Source organism: Delphinus delphis, chromosome 3 (genome assembly GCF_949987515.2).
Source record: "Delphinus delphis chromosome 3, mDelDel1.2, whole genome shotgun sequence".
In the NCBI taxonomy this organism is placed as follows: Eukaryota; Metazoa; Chordata; class Mammalia; order Artiodactyla; family Delphinidae; genus Delphinus; species Delphinus delphis.
The window spans coordinates 72,805,047-72,824,343 of NC_082685.1; the positions used below are offsets into that span (position 1 = coordinate 72,805,047).

Genomic DNA, 19,297 nt, shown 5'->3' on the forward strand with positions numbered 1-19,297 from the left:
TATATTGCAAATAAATTTTCCAAAGTGGTTGTATCAATTTACATTTGCACCACCAAAGTACAAGAGGTCAAAATCCATATCGGGGGGCTTCCCTGGTGGCGCAGTGGTTGGGGGTCCGCCTGCCGATGCGGGGGGGTGCTGGTTCGTGCCCCGGTCTGGGAGGGTCCCGCGTGCCGTGGAGCGGCTGGACCCGTGGGCCGTGGCCGCTGGGCCTGCGTGTCTGGAGCCTGTGCTCCGCAATGGGAGAGGTCACAACAGTGAGAGGCCCACGTACCGCAAAAAAAAAAAAAAAAAAAAAAAATCCATATCAACACTTGGTATTGTGATCATTTACAAAAGTTTTGCCACTTTGGTGAATGTGTTGTTATATCTCATTAAGGTTTTGACTTGCATTTCCCTCATGACTAATAAGGTTTAGCACATGTTCATGTCTGCTGGCCATTTGGATAATCTCTCTTCTGAAGTGTCTGCTCAAATTTCTTGCCCATTTTTCTATTGTGTCATCTGTTGTTTTCTTACTGATTTGTAAGGGTTCTTTATATATTCTGGATATGCAACCTTGCAAGATATATTTATTGAAAATGTCTTCTGCCACATTCTGGCTTAACTTTTCTCTCTGTTAATGATGTCTTTTGATAAACAGAACTTAATTTTGACGTAGTCTAATTTGTAAGTCTTTTTCTCTATGATTAGTGCTTTGATGTTCTGTTTTAAAAATATCTTTTCATCCCTCGAGGTCAGAAAGATATGTTCCCATGCTATCTTCTAGAAGCACTTTCACATTTAGAACTACAGTCCACCTGGAATTGATGTTTGGATATGATATGAGATGAGAATCAAATTTCATTTATTTTCATATACAGATATCCAATGACCCATCATCATTATTGAAATGGCTGCCCTTCCTCTACCCTAAGCAGGTTCATTTTTATCATAAATCAAAATTCCTTTTGGGTATAGGCCTGTTTCTGAATTCTCTGCAACATTCCCTTGATTTGTTTCTCCTTTTCTGAATACCATATTGTTTTAATAACTGTTGATTTATGATACATCTTGATATCCAATAGTGTAAATCTTCCAACTTTGCTCTTCTATAAGATTTTCATGACTATTTTTGGCCTTTGCCATTTCCATATACGTTTTAGACTTAGCTGATAAAAACCAAAGACCCTATTTCTAGGAAAACACACACAAGTACACATGCACACGCAGAGCTGAATTTTTTCCTTGAAAATGCAAAACCTGACAAGAGCACAATGATAAAGAAAAAATATGTCTTTCAGTTAACATCTATTTAAAAGTTTAAAATAAAATTTGGCAAACTACTATATCCAGCAAATGTCTACTTAAAAACATGACCTCTGACTGACATTCACATAAGAGGGCAAGCTACCTAATATTTCTGTGCCTCAATTCTGTATTTTGCAATCTTCACTTATTATTCTGTGAGGTTCAAATGAAATAACATACATAAAGCACTTGTAAGAGTGGGACATAGGGAGCCAATAAAATTTGAGTATTGTTATTCTTCTATCACAGCACTCCTTCATTTAGTCTCTGCTATAATTCACAATTTATATGTCTCTTTCTCTTGTTAAATTATAGTCTCTATGGTGGGACCATCCTTGGCCCAGGCAAGAGCGTGTGACCCAGCAGCTATGCTTTAGTAAGCTCTGTATATCACAAACACCACAATGCTAAATTTATTAAAGGACACATGGGTCTTAGACACTTGAGATTCAACCTTGAAGACTGGTACAATGTAGCATATGTCACTCTAAAACAACAGCTCTTCTGACTAAACTGTTCAGATCCAGGGAATATCGTTGTCCACCTTTCTTGTCCTATGTGCTCAAAACAAAGATGATTGCACTTGAATGTTGTGAAGGTTAGTTGGCTGTTCCACTGCTCATGTCAGAAGCAAGTGTTTCTCTGAAGTAAGGGGAAGATTTGATGAGCACTGGTGAGCTTAGGAAAGAGATAAGAGAAAGTTATTAACTGTCAAATTTTCCCTTTTTAGATAGTGTGAATGCAATCTACTTTTGCATAACAATCATTTCTTTGTAATGCCAAGAGTCTATTTTCTTTGTGTTCTGGTTTGTGATTCTGGAGGTATGATATTCACAAGAGTTGCTCATGGTGGCTGAAATACTTAACAATTCATACATGTAGGTCTAGACAGAACATTCATGGAGCATGTTACTAATTCTTTACCTTGGTAACAAAAGAGATACTTAATGCTAGAAATGCAAATAGTTTTATTTTTATTAATATATATATATATATATATATATTTTTTTTTTTTTTTTTTGCGGTACGTGGGCCTCTCACCGTTGCGGCCTCTCCCACTGTGGACCACAGGCTCCGGACGCACAGGCCCAGCAGCCATGGCTCACGGGCCCAGCCACTCCGCAGCATGTGGGGTCTTCCCAGACTGGGGCACAAACCCGTGTCCCCTGCATCGGCAGGCGGACTCTCAACCACTGCGCCATCAGGGAAGCCCATATTTTTATTAAAATATTGAATGATATTTCATTATTTTCAAAATTTAAACATTTTCAGCTTTACTTAACTAATTTTGATTTTAAAAGTTAATTTATATGAATCCCTGTCAAGCTCTTCCAAAAAAATAGAAGAGGGAACATTTCCAAACTGATTTTTTTTTTTTTTTTGATGCTGATCACCCTGATACCAGGGTCAGACAAGACACCACAAGAAAAGAAAACTACAGGTCAACATCCCTAATGAACCTAGATGTAAAAATCTTCAATAAAATACTAGCAAACTAAATTAAACAGCACATTAAAAGGACTATACACCATAACCAAGTGGGGTTTATCTCTAAGATGCAAGGATAGTTCAATGTACACAAATCAGTCAGTGTGATATACCACATTAACAGAATGAAACATAGAAACCACATGATCTTTCAATAGATACAGAAAAAAACATTTGACAAAAATTCAATGTCCATTCATGATAAAGAGTCTCAACAAAATAGGTATAGAAGAAACTTACCTCAGTAAAATAAAGACCATATATGAAAAGCCTACAGCTAAAATCATAATCAATAGAGAAAAACCAAAAGCTTTTCCACTAAGATTTGGTACAGGCAAGGATGCTCTGTACCATCCTTTTTGTCACTTATATTCAACCTAGTACTGGAAATCCCAGACAGAGCAATTAAACAATAAAAAGAAATAAAGGCATACATATTGGAAAGTAAAAAGTAAAATGATCTCTGTTTGCAGATGGCTTGATCATATGTAGAAAACCATAAAGACTCAACAAAAAGACTGTCTGAACTAATAAACAACATCAGTGAAGTTGCAGGATACAAACTTAACATACAAAAGTTGACGGCATTTCTACACAGTAACAATGAGCTATCTAAAAAGGAGATTAAGAGAGCAATCCCATTTACAATAGCAACAAAAAGAATAAATAAAACACTTAGGAATAAACTTAACCAAAGAAGTAAAAAACTAGTATACTGAAAACTTAAAACACTGATGAAGAGATTAAAGAAGATGCATATAAAGGGAAAGACATCCTATGTTCATGAATTGGAAGACTTTATATTGTTAAAATGTCAAAACTACCCAAAGTGGTCTACAGATTCAGTGTGATTCCTATCATAACTCTAATGGCACTTTAATGGCATTCTTTACAGAAATAGAAAAAAAAAAATCCTAAAATTCATATGGAACCACAAAAGAACTTGAATAGCCAAAGCAATTTTGTGCAAGAAGAACAAAGATGGAAGCTTCATATTCTCTAATTTCAAAATATATTCAAAGCTGCAGTATTTGAAACAGTGTGGTACTGGCATAAAAACTGTCATATAAAACAATGAAACAGAGTAGAGGGCCCAGAAATAAATCCACACATTTACAGTCAACTAACCTTTGAAAGGGTGCTAAGAACACAGAATGGGGAAAGCTCTTCAACAAGTGGTTTTGGGAAAACTGCATTATCTACATGAAATTGGAACCTTATCTCACCATATGCAAAAATCAACCCAAGATAGATTAAAGACTTAAATGTGAGACCTGAAATGGTAAAACTACTGGCAGAAAACAGAGAAAAAGCTTACTGACATTGGTCAAGGCAATAACTTATTTATTTTTTTTTCATGACATCAAAAGCAAAGGCAAAGAGGACACTTCAAGATGGCGGAGAAGTAAGATGTGGAGATCGCCTTCCGGCCCACAAATACATCAAAAATACATCTACATGTGGAACAACTCCTACAGAACACCTACTGAATGCTGGCAGAAGACCTCACACTTCCCAAAAGGCAAGAAACTCCCCATGTACCTGGGCAGGGCAAAAGAAAACAGAATAAACAGAGACAAAAGGATAGGGATGGGACCTGCACCAGTGGGAGGGAGCTGTGAAGGAGGAAAGGTTTCCACACACTAGGAAGCCCCTTCATTGGTGGAAACGGGGGGTGGGTGGGGGGAAGCTTCAGAGCTACAGAGGAGAGCACAGCAACAGAGGTGCAGAGGGCAAAGCAGAGAGATTCCTGCACAGAGGGTCAGTGCCGACCAGCACTCAACAGCCTGAGAGGCTTGTCTGCTCACCTGCCAGAGCGGGTGGGAGCAGGGAGCTAAGGCTCAGGCTTCAGAGGTCAGATCCCAGGTAGAGGACTGGAGTTGGCTGCATGAACACAGCCTGAAGGGGGCAAGTGTGCCACAGCTAGCAGGGAGGGAGTCCAGGGAAAACTCTGGACCCGCCTAAGAGGCAAGAGACCATTGTTTCAGGATGCACCAGGACAGGAGATTCAGAACACTGCCTAAATGAGATTCAGAGACAGGCAGGAGCCGTGGCTATCAGCACGGACCCCAGGGAGGCATGAAACGCTAAGGCTGCTGCTGCAGCCAACAAGAATCCTGTGTGCAAGCACAGGTCACTATCCACACGTCCCCTCCTGGGAGGCTGTGCAGCCCACCACTGCCAGGGAGCCGTGACCCAGGGACAACTTCCCCAGGAGAACACACGGAACGCCTCACGGAACACCTCAGGCTGTTGCAATGTCATGCTGGCCTTTACCGCCGCGGGCTTGTTTCACATTCTGCCCCTCCCTCCCCCCAGCCTGAGTGAGCCAGAGCCCCCTAACCAGCCACTCCTTTAACCCTCTCCAGTCTGGGCAAAGAACAGATGCCAGAGGGAGACCTACATGCAGAGGTGGGGCCAAATCCAAAGCTGAACCCCAAGAGCTGTGCGAACAAAGAAGAGAAAGGAAAATCTCTCCCAGCAGCCTCAGGAGCAGCAGATTAAATCTCCACAATCAACTTGTTATACCCTGCATCTGTGGAATACCTGAATAGATGACGAATCATCCCAAAATTGATGCAGTGGACTTTGGGAGCAACTGTAGACTTGGGGTTTCCTGTATGTGACTGACTAGTTTCTTATTTTTATGTTTATCTTTGTATAGTTTGTAGGGCTTGTTATCATTGGTGGATTTCTCTATTGGTTTTGTGGTTCTCATCTTATTTTTTTAAACTACTTTAAAATCTTTTATTTTAATAACTTTTTTATTTTAATAACTTTATTCTATAATCTATATTTTTTCTTTGTTTCTTTTTTCCTCCATTTTCTATTCAGATGTGTAGCTGACAGGGTCTTGGTGCTCTGGCCGGCTATCAGGCCTGAGCCTCTGAGGTGGGAGAGCCAGCTTCAGGACACTGGACCACCAGAGACCCCCCCCAGCCCCACGTAATATCAATCGGTGACAGCTCTCCCAGAGATCTCCATCTCAACTCTAAGACCCAGGTCCATGCAATAACCAGCAAGCTCCAGTGCTGGACACCCCATGCTAAACAACTAGCAAGACAGGAACACAGCCCCACCATTAGCAGAGAAGCTGCCTAAAATCATAATAAGTTCACAGACAGCCCAAAACACACCACTGGATGTGGTCCTGCCCACCAGAAAGACAAGTTCCATCCTCATCAACCAGAACACAGGCACCAGTTCCATCCACCAGGAAGTCTACACAACCCACTGAACGAACATTACCCACTGGGAGCAGACACCAGAAACAACGGGAACTATGAACCTTCAAACTGCGAAAAGGAGACCCAAACACAGTAAGTTAAGCAAACTGAGAAGACAGAGAAATACTCAGCAGATGAGGGAGCAAAGTAAAATCCCACCAGACCAAAAAATTAAGAAGAAATAGGCAGTCTAACTGAAAAAGAATTCAAAGTAATGATAGTAAAGATGATCCAAGATCTTGGAAATAGAATGGAGAAAATACAAGAAACATTTAACAAGGAACTAGAAGAACTAAAGAGCAAACAAACAATGATGAACAACACAATAAATGAAATTAAAAATTCTATAGAAGGAATCAATAGCAGAATAAATGAGGTAGAACAATGAATAAGTGACCTGGAAGATAAAATAGTGGAAATAACTACCACAGAGCAGAAGAAAGAGAAAAGAATGAAAAGAATTGAGGACAGTCTCAGAGACCTCTGGGACAACATTAAACACACCAACATTCGAATTATAGGGGTCCCAGAAGAAGAAGACAAAAAGAAAAGGACTGAGAAAATAATTAAAGAGACTACAGTTGAAAACGTCCCTAATATGGGAAGGGAAAGTCCAGGAAGCACAGAGTACCATACAGCATAAATCCAAAGAGAAACACTTCAAAACACATATTAATCAAACTATTAAAAAATAACACAAAGAAAAAATATTAAAAGCAGCAAGGGAAAAGCAACAAATAACATAAAACAGAATCCCCATAAGGTTAACAGCTGATCTTTCAACAGAAACTCTGCAAGCCAGAAGGGAGTGGCCAGACATATTTAAAGTGATGAAAGGGAAAAACCTACAACCAAGATTACTCTACCCAACAAGGATCTCATTCAGATTCGACACAGAAATGAAAACCTTTACAGACAAGCAAAAGCTAAGAGACTTCAGCACCACCAAACCAGCTTTACAACAAATGCTAAAGGAACTTCTATAGGCAGGAAACACAAGAGAAAGAAAAGACCAACAAAAACACACCCAAAGCAATTAAGAAAATGGTAATAGGAACATACATATCAAAAATTACCTTAAATGTAAATGGATTAAATGCTCCGGCCAAAAGACATAGAATGGCTGAATGGATACAGAAAAAAGACCGTATAGATGCTGTCTAAAGAGACCCACTTCAGACCTAGGGACACATACAGACTGAAAGTGAGGGGATGGAAAGAGATATTCCGTGCAAATGGAAATCAAAAGAGAGCTGGAGTAGCAATTCTCATATCAGACAAAATAGACTTTAAAATAATGACTATTATAAGAGACAAAGAAGGATACTACATAATCATCAAGGGATAAATCCAAAAAGAAGATATAACAATTGTAAATATTGATGCACCCAATATAGCAGCACCTCAATACATAAGGCAAATGCTAACAGCCAAGAGAGGGAAAATCGACAGTAACACAATCACAGTAGGGGACTTTAACACCCCACTTTCACCAATGGACAGATCATCCAAAATGAAAATAAATAAGGAAACACAAGCTTTAAATGACACATTAAACAAGATGGACTTAATTGATATTTATAGGACATTCTATCCAAAAACAACAGAATACACTTTCTTCTCAAGTGCTCATGAAATATTCTCCAGGATAGATCATATCTTGGGTCACAACACAAGCCTTGGTAAATTTAAGAAAACTGAAGTAGTATCAAGTATCTTTTCCGACCACAACATTATGAGACTAGATACCAATTACAGGAAAAAAGCTGTAAAATTTACAAACACATGGAGGCTAACCAATACACTACTAAATAACCAATAGATCACTGAAGAAATCAAAGAGGAAATTTAAAAATACCTAGAAACAAATGACCATAAAAACACAATGACCTAAAACCTATGGGATGCAGGAAAAGCAGTTCTAAGAGGGAAATTTATAGCAATACAATCCTACCTCAAGAAACAAGAACAATCTCAAATAAACAACCCAATCTTACACCTAAAGCAACTAGAGAAAGAAAAGCAAAAAACCCAGAGTCAGCATGAGGAAAGAAATCATAAAGATCAGATCAGGTAGATGGACCTAGAGTCTGTCATACAGAATGAAGTAAGTCAGAAAGAGAAAAACAAATACTGTATGCTAACACATATATTTGGAATCTAAAAAAAAAAAAAGGTTCTGAAGAACCTAGGGGCAGGACAGGAATAAAGATGCAGACATACAGAATGGACTGGAGGACATGGGGAGGTGGAAGTGTAAGCTGGGACGAAGTGACAGAGTCCATGGACATATGTACCCTACCAAATGTAAAATAGATAGCTAGTGGGAAGCAGCTGCATCGCACAGGGAGATCAGCTCAGTGCTTTGTGACCACCTAGAGGGCTGGGATAGGGAGGATGGGAGGGAGATGCAAGGGGGAGGAGATATGGGAATATATGAATATGTATAGCTGATTCACTTTGTTATAAAGCAGAAATTAACACACCATTGTAAAGCAATTTTACTCCAATAAAGATATTTTTTAAAAAAGGAAAAAAATGAAAAAGAAATGAAGGAAAGGATAGCAAAGATGAATAAAACTAAAACCTGGTTCTTTGAGAAGATAGAAAAAATTGATAAACCATTAGCCAGACTCATCAGGAAAAAAAGGGAGAAGAATCAAATCAATAGATTTAGAAATGAAAACAGAGAAGTAACAACTGACACTGTAGAAATACAGAGGATCAAGAGAGATTACTACAAGTAACTGTATGACAATAAAATGGACAATCTGGAATAAATGGACAAATTCTTAATACAGCAAAACCTTCTGAGACTGAACCAGGAAGAAATAGAAAATATAAACAGACCAATCACAAGCACTGAAATTGAAACTGTGATTAAAAATCTTCCAACAAACAAAAGGCCAGGACCAGATAGCTTCACAGGCAACTTCTATCAAACATTTAGAGAAGAGCTAACACCTATCCTTCTCAAACTCTTCCAAAATATAGCAGAGTGTGGAACACTCCCAAACTCATTCTACAAGGCCAACTTCACCCTGATACCAAAACTACACAAAGATGTCACAAGGAAAGAAAACTACAGGCCAATATCACTGATGAACATAGATGCAAAAATCCTTAACAAAATACTAGCAAACAGAATCCAACCACACATTAAAAGGATCATACACCATGATCAAATAGGGTTTATCCCAGGAGTGCAAGGATTCTTCAATATATGCAAATCAATCAATGTGATACACCATATTACCAAATTGAAGGAGAAAAACCATATGATCATCTCAATAGATGCAGAAACAGCTTTTGACAAAATTCAACACCCATTTATGATAAAAATCCTCCAGAAAGTAGGCACAGAGGGAACTTACCTCAACATAATAAAGGTCATAGATGACAAACCCACAGTCAACATGGTTCTCAATGGTGAAAAACTGAAACCATTTCCTCTAAGATCAGGAACAAGACAAGGTTGTCCACTCTTACCACTATTATTCAACATAGTTTTAGAAGTTTTAGCCACAGCAATCAGAGAAGAAAAAGAAATAAAAGGAATCCAAATCAGAAAAGAAGAAATAAAACTGTCACTATTTGCAGATGACATGATATTATACATAAAGAATCCTACAGATGCTACCAGAAAACTGCTAGAGCTCAATGAATTTGGTAAAGTAGCAGGATACAAAATTAATGCACAGAAATCTCTTGCATTCCTAAACAGTAATGATGAAAAATCTGAAAGAGAAATTAAGGAAACACTCCTATTTACCACTGCAAACAAAGAATAAAGTACCTAGGAATAAGCCTACCTAAGTAGACAAAAGACCTGTATGCAGAAAACTATAAGACACTGATGAAAGGAATTAAAGATGATACAAACAGATGGAGAGATTATACCATGTTCTTGAATTAGAAGATTCAACATTGTGAAAATGATTATACTACCCAAAGCAATCTGCAGATTCAGTGCAATCTCTATCAAACAACCAATGGCATTTTTCACAGAAGGAGAACAAGATATTTCACAATTTGCATGGAAACATAAAAGACCCTGATTAGCCAAAGCGATCTTGAGAAAGAAAAATGGAGCTGGAGTAATCAGGCTCCCAGACTTCAGACAATATTACAAAGCTACAGTAATCAAGACAGTCTGATACTGGCGCAAAAACAAAAACGGGAACAGGATAGAAAGCCCAGAGATAAACCCACGCACATATGGTCACCTTATCTTTGATAAAGGAGGCAAGAATATACAATAGAGGAAAGACAGCCTCTTTGTAAGTGGTGCTGGGAAAACTGGACAGCTATATGTAAAAGAATGAAATTAGAACATTCCCTAACACCATACACAGAAAAACTCAAAATGGATTAAAGACCTAAATGTAAGGCCAGACAGTATAAAACTCTTAGAGGTAAACATAGGCAGAACACTCTATTACATAAATCACAGCAAGATCCTTTTTGACCCACCTTCTTGAGAAATGGAAATAAAACCAAAAATAACCAAATGGGACCTAATGAAACTTAAAAGCTTTTGCACAGCAAGGGAAACCATAAACAAGACCATAAGACAGCCCTCAGAATGGGAGAAAATATTTGCAAATGAAGCAACTGACAAAGGATTAATCTCCATAATTTACAAGCAGCTCATGCAGCTTAATATCAAAAAAACAAACAACATAATCCAGAAATGGGCAGAAGACCTAAATAGACATTTCTCCAAAGAAGATATACAGATTGCCTAATTGCCAAAAAACACATGACAGGATGCTCAACATTACTAATCGTTAGAGAAATGCAAATCAAAACTACAATGAGGTATCACCTCATACCAGTCAAAATGGCCATCATCAAAAAATCTACAAACAATAAATGCTGGAGAGGGTGTGGAGAAAAGGGAGCCATCTTGCACTGTTGTGGGAATGTAAATTGATACAGCCACTGTGGAGAACAGTATGGAGGTTCCTTAAAAAACTAAAAATACAACTACCATACGACCCAGCAATCCCACTACTGGGCATATACCCTGAGAAAACCATAATTCAAAAAGAGTCATGTACCACAATGTTCATTGCAGCTCTATTTACAATAGCCAGGATATGGAAGCAACCTAAGTGTCCATTGACAGTTGAATGGATAAAGAAGATGTGGCACATATATACAATGGAATATTACTCAGCCATAAAAATAAACAAAATTGAGTTATCTGTAGTGAGGTGGATGGACCTAGAATCTGTCATACAGAGTGAAGTAAGTCAGAAAGAGAAAATGAAATACTGTATGCTAACACATATATATGGAATCTAAAAACAATTGTTCTGAAGAACCTAGGTGCAGGACAGGAATAAAGATGCAGACATAGAGAATGGACTTGAGGACACAGGGAGGGGGAAGGGTAAGCTGGGACAAAATGAGAGAGTGGCATTGACATATATACACTACCAAATGTAAAATAGATAGCTAGTGGGAAGCAGCCACGTAGCACAGGGAGATCAAAGTGGTACTTTGTGACCACCTAGATGGGTGGGATAGGGAGGGTGGGAGGGAGACGCAAGAGGGAGGAGATATGGGGATATATGTATAGCTGATTCACTTTGTTTTAAAGCGGAAACTAACACACCATTGTAAAGCAATTACACTCCAATAAAGATGTTAATAAATAAATAAATAAAATTAAAAATGGGCAAAGGACCTGAACAGACATTTCTCAAAAGAAGACATACAAATGGTCAATAAGTATTTTTAAAAGTTCTCAACATCACTAATCTCATGGAAATTCAAATCAAAACCTCAATGAGATATCACCTCACACCTGTTAGAATGGCTGTCATCAAGAAGACAAAAGATAAGTGTTGTCAGGGATATGGAGAAAAGGAATCCTTGTACAGTAGGTGGGAATGTAAACTGGTGCAGACATCATGGAAAACAGTATGGAAGTTCCTCAATAAATTAAAAATAGAACTAATGTATGATCCAGGAAGCTTATTTCTGGGTATCTATCCAAGGAATTGAAATCTGGATCTTAAAGAAATATCTCCACTCCCATATTTATTGTAGCATTATTCACAGTAGCCAAGATATAGAAACAAACTAAATGTCTTTCAACGAATGAATGGATAAAGAAAATGTGGTGTCTCTCTCTCTCTCTCTCTCTCTCTCTCTCTCTTTCTCTCTCCTCTCTCTCTCTCTCTCCCTCCCTCCCTCCCTCCCATGAAATATTATCCAATCTTAAAAAAGAAGACACCTGGAGAACATTATGCTAAGTGAAATAAACCACACACTGAAAGACAAGTCCTATATATCTCCCTCATACTTGGAATCTAAACTAGTCAAACTCATAGAAGCAGAGAGTAGAATGGTGGTTGCCAAAGGTTAGGATAGAGAGCGGAAAATGAGGAGATGTTGGGCAAGGGTACAAAGTTTCAGTTTTGCAAGATGAATGGGTGCTGGAGCTATAATATAGAGCATGGTAACAAGAATTAACAGTACTGTATTGTATTACTGAAATTTGCTAAGAGGATGGATCTTAAAACTTCTCAACACAGGAACACGCACACAAACCCACACAGGTAATTATGTAAAAGTGAAGGATATGTTATTTAGCTTGATTATCCTGATCTTTTTACAATGTATACATATATCAAAACATCACATTGTAGCCTTAAACATACATGATTTTTATATGTATCTCAATAAACTTGTTTAACATTTTAATTTATGGCTTTAAAATATTTAGACATATGGTATGTGGGCTTTCATTTGCACTCTTGACAGGGCCTGGGTAATATGAAGTGCGTCTCTTCTTGAAATCAAAGACATGTCTTATTCCTCCCTTGAATCATACATAAATGCCAAACACAAGACTCTGCCCAGGATAGGTGCCCTGTCTCCCCAAAATGTTTAATTAACAAATGTATCCTTGTTGAGTGAATTTATGGTGGGACCATCAGGAGCTGGTAAGCCTTTTGACACCTCTAAATGACACTTGATATTTAGCCACCATCTAGTCCAGCCCTGAGAAATGTCACTGCATGCTCAGACACCCTGACCAGAAATGTACTTCTTTCTTCTTAACCACTTCCTTCCCCAATAGCTCAGGCACTCCTTCAGAACCCATCTCTTGGGGCTATCAGATTAAACTGAACAGGAAAACTGGTAGAAAGGTTAATGTGATTCATTCCACAACTTGGAATGGTTTAAATTCAAGGTCTAGTTGCTAATTTTAGTCCCAGGGTAGGATATTCAAAAAGTAGACTGTGTCTCTGTTTAAATAATCTTCCTTAATAATGATGTAAAGTCAAATGAATTAGTTTTAAAACGTCCTGGAGACAGGCAACATTTTTTTAAACTTTTTGGCTTGTGTGTATGCCCACTCAGACTGGGTATAGACGAACATAGCCACATAAAGTTGCCGGTTTAGGAAAAAAGGCCCATACAATTTGGGGTTTATTACAAAATATAAAAAATATGATATAGACCTCCCACTGAGTAGCTCTGAATTAACTAATTTTTACTTAGCCATTGTGGCACCTCTCTTTCTGGAACTCTTTTCGTGCATCTCATCACCACCTCACTCCCACCATCCCTCATTCAGAAAAAAAGTTTTAAAATAAAATAATAATAACAATAAATTTGATTTAAAATATCTTAATCTGTTCTAATGCTTTAGCCCACATTCTTTATTTAGGTTCAACATACTATTGCCATCCTGGCACATGGTACAGCATTCATTTTGCAATTATAATCCTTATTCAGTGAAACTCCTTCATACACATAGTTCCACATAGGACATCTTACCTTCTGAAGTAAATAAAAATATTCTCTGCAGGACTTCAACTCTCAGAATGGCTCTACTTTGGGGTTTCAATGGCCTTTCTGATTTCCAGCCCAGCACCTTGTACTAAGCAAGATGTACTTTATAAGCCAATAAATAAGAATAATAATTGTCTCCATGTTTATCAACTCAGACTCTTTCGGTCTTGTCTTCATCATGCATTTTGCCACTTAAGGCAAAGTCAAGGACTTTCAGTTTGCTTGTATTTATCTGTTGCCTGCCAAGTGATCCTCTGCTCTCAAACTCCCCAATCCCCACAAAAGTAGTTTAAGTTATTCTTATTTGAGGCCTTTATTTGGTTCTTTCATATTTCTGAGGCTTACTTTTCATCCATAAAATTAAAAATAGAAGTGAAAGTCATCTTTGCTTTTATGATTAAACCCTCATTTCATTAAATTGGATTTCACTAGCAGGACTTAAAGGCATAACCTTCTGCTTAGTATCACCGTCCTTTACCATTCCTGCAATCATTACTTCTGTGGCAGATGACTGTGGTTGGGCTTTTTTGTTGTTGTTGTTTTTAGTATATATCCCTTATTGTTCTTTGGAAAGTGGCCATTATTAACATGGAGGTTCTTCCATATTTCCAAGTTTATGTTTGCCAGATGCTCTAGAATAAATGATTATTCAAAACATATTTGAATCCTTTTTGTTTTCTTTCATAGCTTAAGTTTTGTACCCAAAGACTAATAAACTGAAAACATCATTTTCTTCTTATACATTTAAAAACTAGTCACATGCATATGTAAGACTTTTTTCTGTCTATATACAGTGCTAGAGGCATTAACTCCACATCTCTTGTAAAGTCCCCTGAGACTCAGAGAAGCAACTGTGAGGGGAATGGCCAAGCCACAGGAGTGCACCATGGGGTCCCTGTTCCTACCACCAGACTGGCAAGGCTAAAGGGCAAACTTGCACCAATGGTCAACCCAACATCCATTATCCAACAAGTGTCATGATTTTACAGTAAAAAGAAGTTGTTTACTATGTAGATGCCTTGAAAAAGGAGACATCTTTGGTTACTAAAGGTCTCTGTCTCTGGAAGAAAGTAAATGTAGGTTGTGGTGATATTTTTATTCATCAACAAGCTTTATTGTTATTATAAATGCCGTTACTATTACCACTCTACTTAACAAGTGCCGGTAACTTTCACAAAATCATAGCCAGAGAAGTACGAATGAGAAAAACTCCTAGCCAGTGGGCCTCAGTAGGAGTCAGAGAAGATCATAGGTAGTTGTAGGCCCTGAGTACAGTCTGAAAGTCCAAATAAACTCCCAAAAGGTAAGGTAACCTGTGTTTGCAGTCAGGATAGCAACAAGGGGCTAAGGGAGATAGAATCATAGCTCACCCATCATGGAAGCCATATTCAGAAACAGGGCCAGGAACTCAAAGACAAGTGAGATGCTTACACAGAAGTGAAAATTACATCAGAGTTACCATTTGGAATTGCTTATTAGAGTCCCCAAAGCAAGTATGGCTCCTGGGGCAAGCTAAAGAAAGGCACACAAACCAATGGAGACATGGAGAGGGGTGTTTCTGTTTTACACGCACACACATCCCTCTTGAGTAAAGCAGACTCCCTCCCTTGATCTTGATTCCCAGATTCCATGCATCTTAGCAGAGCCAAGAGGAACTGGCAAAGGGCCTGGAGTTGGAGAGGGTATGTGAAGTTTAAAAACATATACATCGTTAAAAATCATTAAACATGTTGGTAACCCAAAGTGAATTCATACACACCCACAAAATTTGGCCTCTGACAGGTTAAATCGCTTGGGCCTTCAGTCCTTATTGGTGTTGAAACTAGGGCTGGGCTCTGTCTGCTGCCCAAGTTCACATGGACCCCGCAGTGAAGAGCAGTAACCAGCATTCTGCACAAGCGGGAATCTAACTTTAAGACAATTTTTCTCCAGGAGAAGTTCTTTGCACCTTGCTCCTTCTGCCTTACAAATCATGCTAGTTGGCAGCAGTGAAGTAGAAACCCACAGCTCTTGAGTTTGCCCTTGACAGAGCACATTGTAGAATGCTCAAACAGTAAAGGATTTTCCATAATCACAATGTAATTCAAAGTTGAATTGAGTAATCTTTGGTTTCAGAACAAGAAAAATAGCATTTAAGATGGCAAGAAAACATTTTTTTCTTAGGGAGTTAATGTAAAAACAGATATGGGATTTTATACTAGAAAGTGGGAGCAAGAATGAAAGTATTTACCTTCTTTTAACATGAGGTAACGTATTGGGCTGTCCAACAATTCGTGTGGGTTTTTCTGTAAAATCCTTTAGGAAAACCCAAACGAACTTTTTGGCCAAAACAGTAAAATCAAATTCTGTTGATTTTTTAAAATGTAGCCTTAAATAGAAATATGTAGCATGTACAAATAAACCCGGAATAGATAAAAGTATATTTTAACATATTTCTAATCTTAAGGAAAAGCATGCAGAATATGGCTGGCTTAAGTTTTTACTTAATAGGTAGAAAATATTATCCAAATCTTTCCTTTTCAAAGAATGGCGCATAGACTTGTAGCATTAACATCACCTGGGAGCTTGTGAGAAATGAAGAACTGTGGGCCCCAGCATGGTCATACTGGATTGGAATCTCCATTTTAATGGATCCCTAGGTGACTCACATGTACACAAAGGTTTTGAAGCCCTGATCTGAATTAACCATTCACCAAAGGCTTATCAAGTAGGCTTATAGAAAGCCTTCCTGTCCTCCAGCACCACATATAAACTTGCAAGCAAAGTAAAAATCATGTTTGCTCTGCAAATACAACTTCAAAATGAGGTCCCTAATACCCTCTTCAAACATTCGGGAGCCACCACCTATTTCTTTACTTTTCCACTTTTTTCTCTGAGATACTTCCTAGGATAAATACCTTCCCTTTTTGCATGGATTGTTTTGCCTGTGACTTTGGAAGACTGAATAACAGCTATGAAAGATACTAGAAAGGAGTAATACTGATAGATTTATTGGAAAGAAAAATAAGTGAAAGACAAGGCAGAAATACAAAAAAGCAAAAATAGCATGAACAAGAAAAACAAATATCTGTGTATTTTATTTATATTGAAAATAGATTTATTGTTTATCTAAATATAAAAAAAAATCTGTGTATTTTATTTATATTGAAAATAGATTTATTGTTTATCTAAATATAAAAAGAATGCATGCTAATAGTCTCTCATAGTTTTGCTAACTAAAAATTGTAAATTCTCAAATAATACAAAAAAGTAGTAGTGTTCAGAAACATCATCATGAAGGGAGAAACTTCTTTTGTTCTTTCAGTGGCCCAGCATCCACTTACCCATCTCCAGATAATTATCCCACCAGTTTTCTTTAACTGAGATTCCTCCTCTCTCCTCCTGACCCATCTGACTCTTAGGCCCCATGCTATAGGTATTATCCTATATCACCTATGGATATGGTGGAGATATGATGGAACGTGTGACAGAGCACACAGGCCTAAGCCAATTAGAACCTCACGTTCTCTAGATCACAGTGTTGGTTTGGGTATAAGCATGCATCCTAAGTTAACCAGCCAGGCCCAATGAACCTAGAGCTTTCAACTGAGTAATCAGAAGACTTTCTTTCATGCCAGTGCTGATATGGAGAGGAGGAGAGGCAAAAACTGTGGCAGCCTCCTTGTCACCATGAGGGGAGATATTGTTCTGAAGATAAAACCACCCCAGAGGAGGAAGGGCAGAAACGTGGAAACAGAGGGAAAAACTGGCTCTTCCTGAAGACCCTGTCTGAAGCCCTGAAAAAGTTGTGCCTAGAAGCAAACCAGGACTTTATACTTTTCAGCTATCTGAGCCAAAAATAGATTGGATTGCTTAAATTAGATTTGACTGAGATTCTGTCACTTGTATTCAAGGGAAATATAACTAATACATGTTTGTATACTTCTATGCATACATCTGCATAGATGGATCTTATTATTTATAATTTCATTTTCAGTTTATTCTTTACCTATTATTTTTAACCTGCTATTCTCAACCCAAAAAAATGTCATTAACATCTTTCTGAATAATTAAATTCAGATCTATATTGTTATTTTATTGGATATATGATGTTATATAATTTGTACTATAATTTATTGAATCAGTGTCATACTGAGAGACATTTACAGATTGTTTATACACATTAAAGAAAAACCTCATATATACTAATTTAACCTACACAATGATCTCCTTGGGATAAATTTCTAGAAGTAGAGTTGTTAGGCCAAAGGTACCTAATTTAGGATATTATACACACTCCTACACTGCTTTAGAGAAATCTGTAGAATTACATTTACACCAATAAGACCTGGACAATTCAGTGTTCCCTACAGTCACATAAACATCTGCTAATTTCATGAGCAAAAAATAATATATGTAATTTCTTTTCCATTTCTCTACTAGTGAGGGTGACTATTTTCTACACATTTGTCAGCCCTTCCATTTCTCCTTTTGTGAACCACCTATTACATTTTTACCCATATTTCTGTTACAGTGTTTGACTGCCTCATTGATATGCTAGAGCTCTTTATATATTAAGTGTATTAACTCTTTCTCATATATTTCCCAGGTTGTATTTTGTTTTTGATTTAACTTAAAGACTTTTCATGGTGGAGAAATTTTACATTATTATGTAACCAAATTTATCAAAATTTAATTATGGATCTTTTATTACTTATATTGCTTAGAAAGATTGTTGCATTCTAAGACTATAAAATTACTCACCCATATTTTCTTCTAGTAGGTTCTGGTTTCTTTCCATTCTTTACCTTTTTTAATATACATTTAAATCTTTGATCCACCTAGAAGTTATTTTACCATAAGGGATTCAGCTTTCTTTTCCCCAAATGTCTCGCCAGTAATCCCAATGTTATATACCAGAAATTCTATTCATCATCTCACCAATATGAAATGCCATCTTTATCATATATTTAATTACCACATATCCTTGGGTCTATTTCTGGCTGCTTTATTATGTTTCATTTCAGACTGTTTCTGCCTCCTGTAGCAGTTTTGTGTTAGATATTGTAATTCATAAATTTTAATATCTAGTAGGATAAGTATTCTTACAATTCTTTTTTTGATCCTTCCAAATTGTCTTAACTTTTTATTTATCTATTTTTTAAATTAATTTTAGAATAGTTCAAAATCTTCTAAAGAAATAGTACTTCACAAGTCAGAAAGAGAAAAACAAAAACTGTATGCTAACACATATATATGGAATCTAAAAAAAAAAAAAAAAAAGGTTCTGAAGAACCTAGGGTCAGGACAGGAATAAAGACGCAGACATAGGGCTTCCCTGATGGTGCAGCGGTTGAGGGTCTGCCTGCCGATTCAGGGGACACGGGTTCGTGCCCCGGTCCGGGAAGATCTCACATGCCGTGGAATGCCTAGGCTCATGAGCCATGGCTGCTGAGCCTGTGCGTCCAGAGCCTGTGCTCCGCAATGGGAGAGGCCAC

The 19,297-nt window shown here is 37.7% G+C and overlaps 1 protein-coding gene across 2 annotated transcripts in view; it reads right to left on the minus strand.

Moving 5' to 3' along the window:
* Window positions 1-1,511: 1,511 nt before the first annotated feature.
* LOC132422128 (zinc finger protein 474) overlaps window positions 1,512-19,297 on the minus strand; it is a 125,981-nt gene continuing 108,195 nt past the window's right edge. For both annotated transcript variants that reach the window (XM_060006970.1, XM_060006969.1), the window contains one exon: window positions 1,512-1,968. In XM_060006970.1, the coding sequence (XP_059862953.1) occupies window positions 1,915-1,968 (54 nt within the window). In that variant the 3' untranslated portion in view covers window positions 1,512-1,914. The remainder of the gene's footprint in view (window positions 1,969-19,297) is intronic.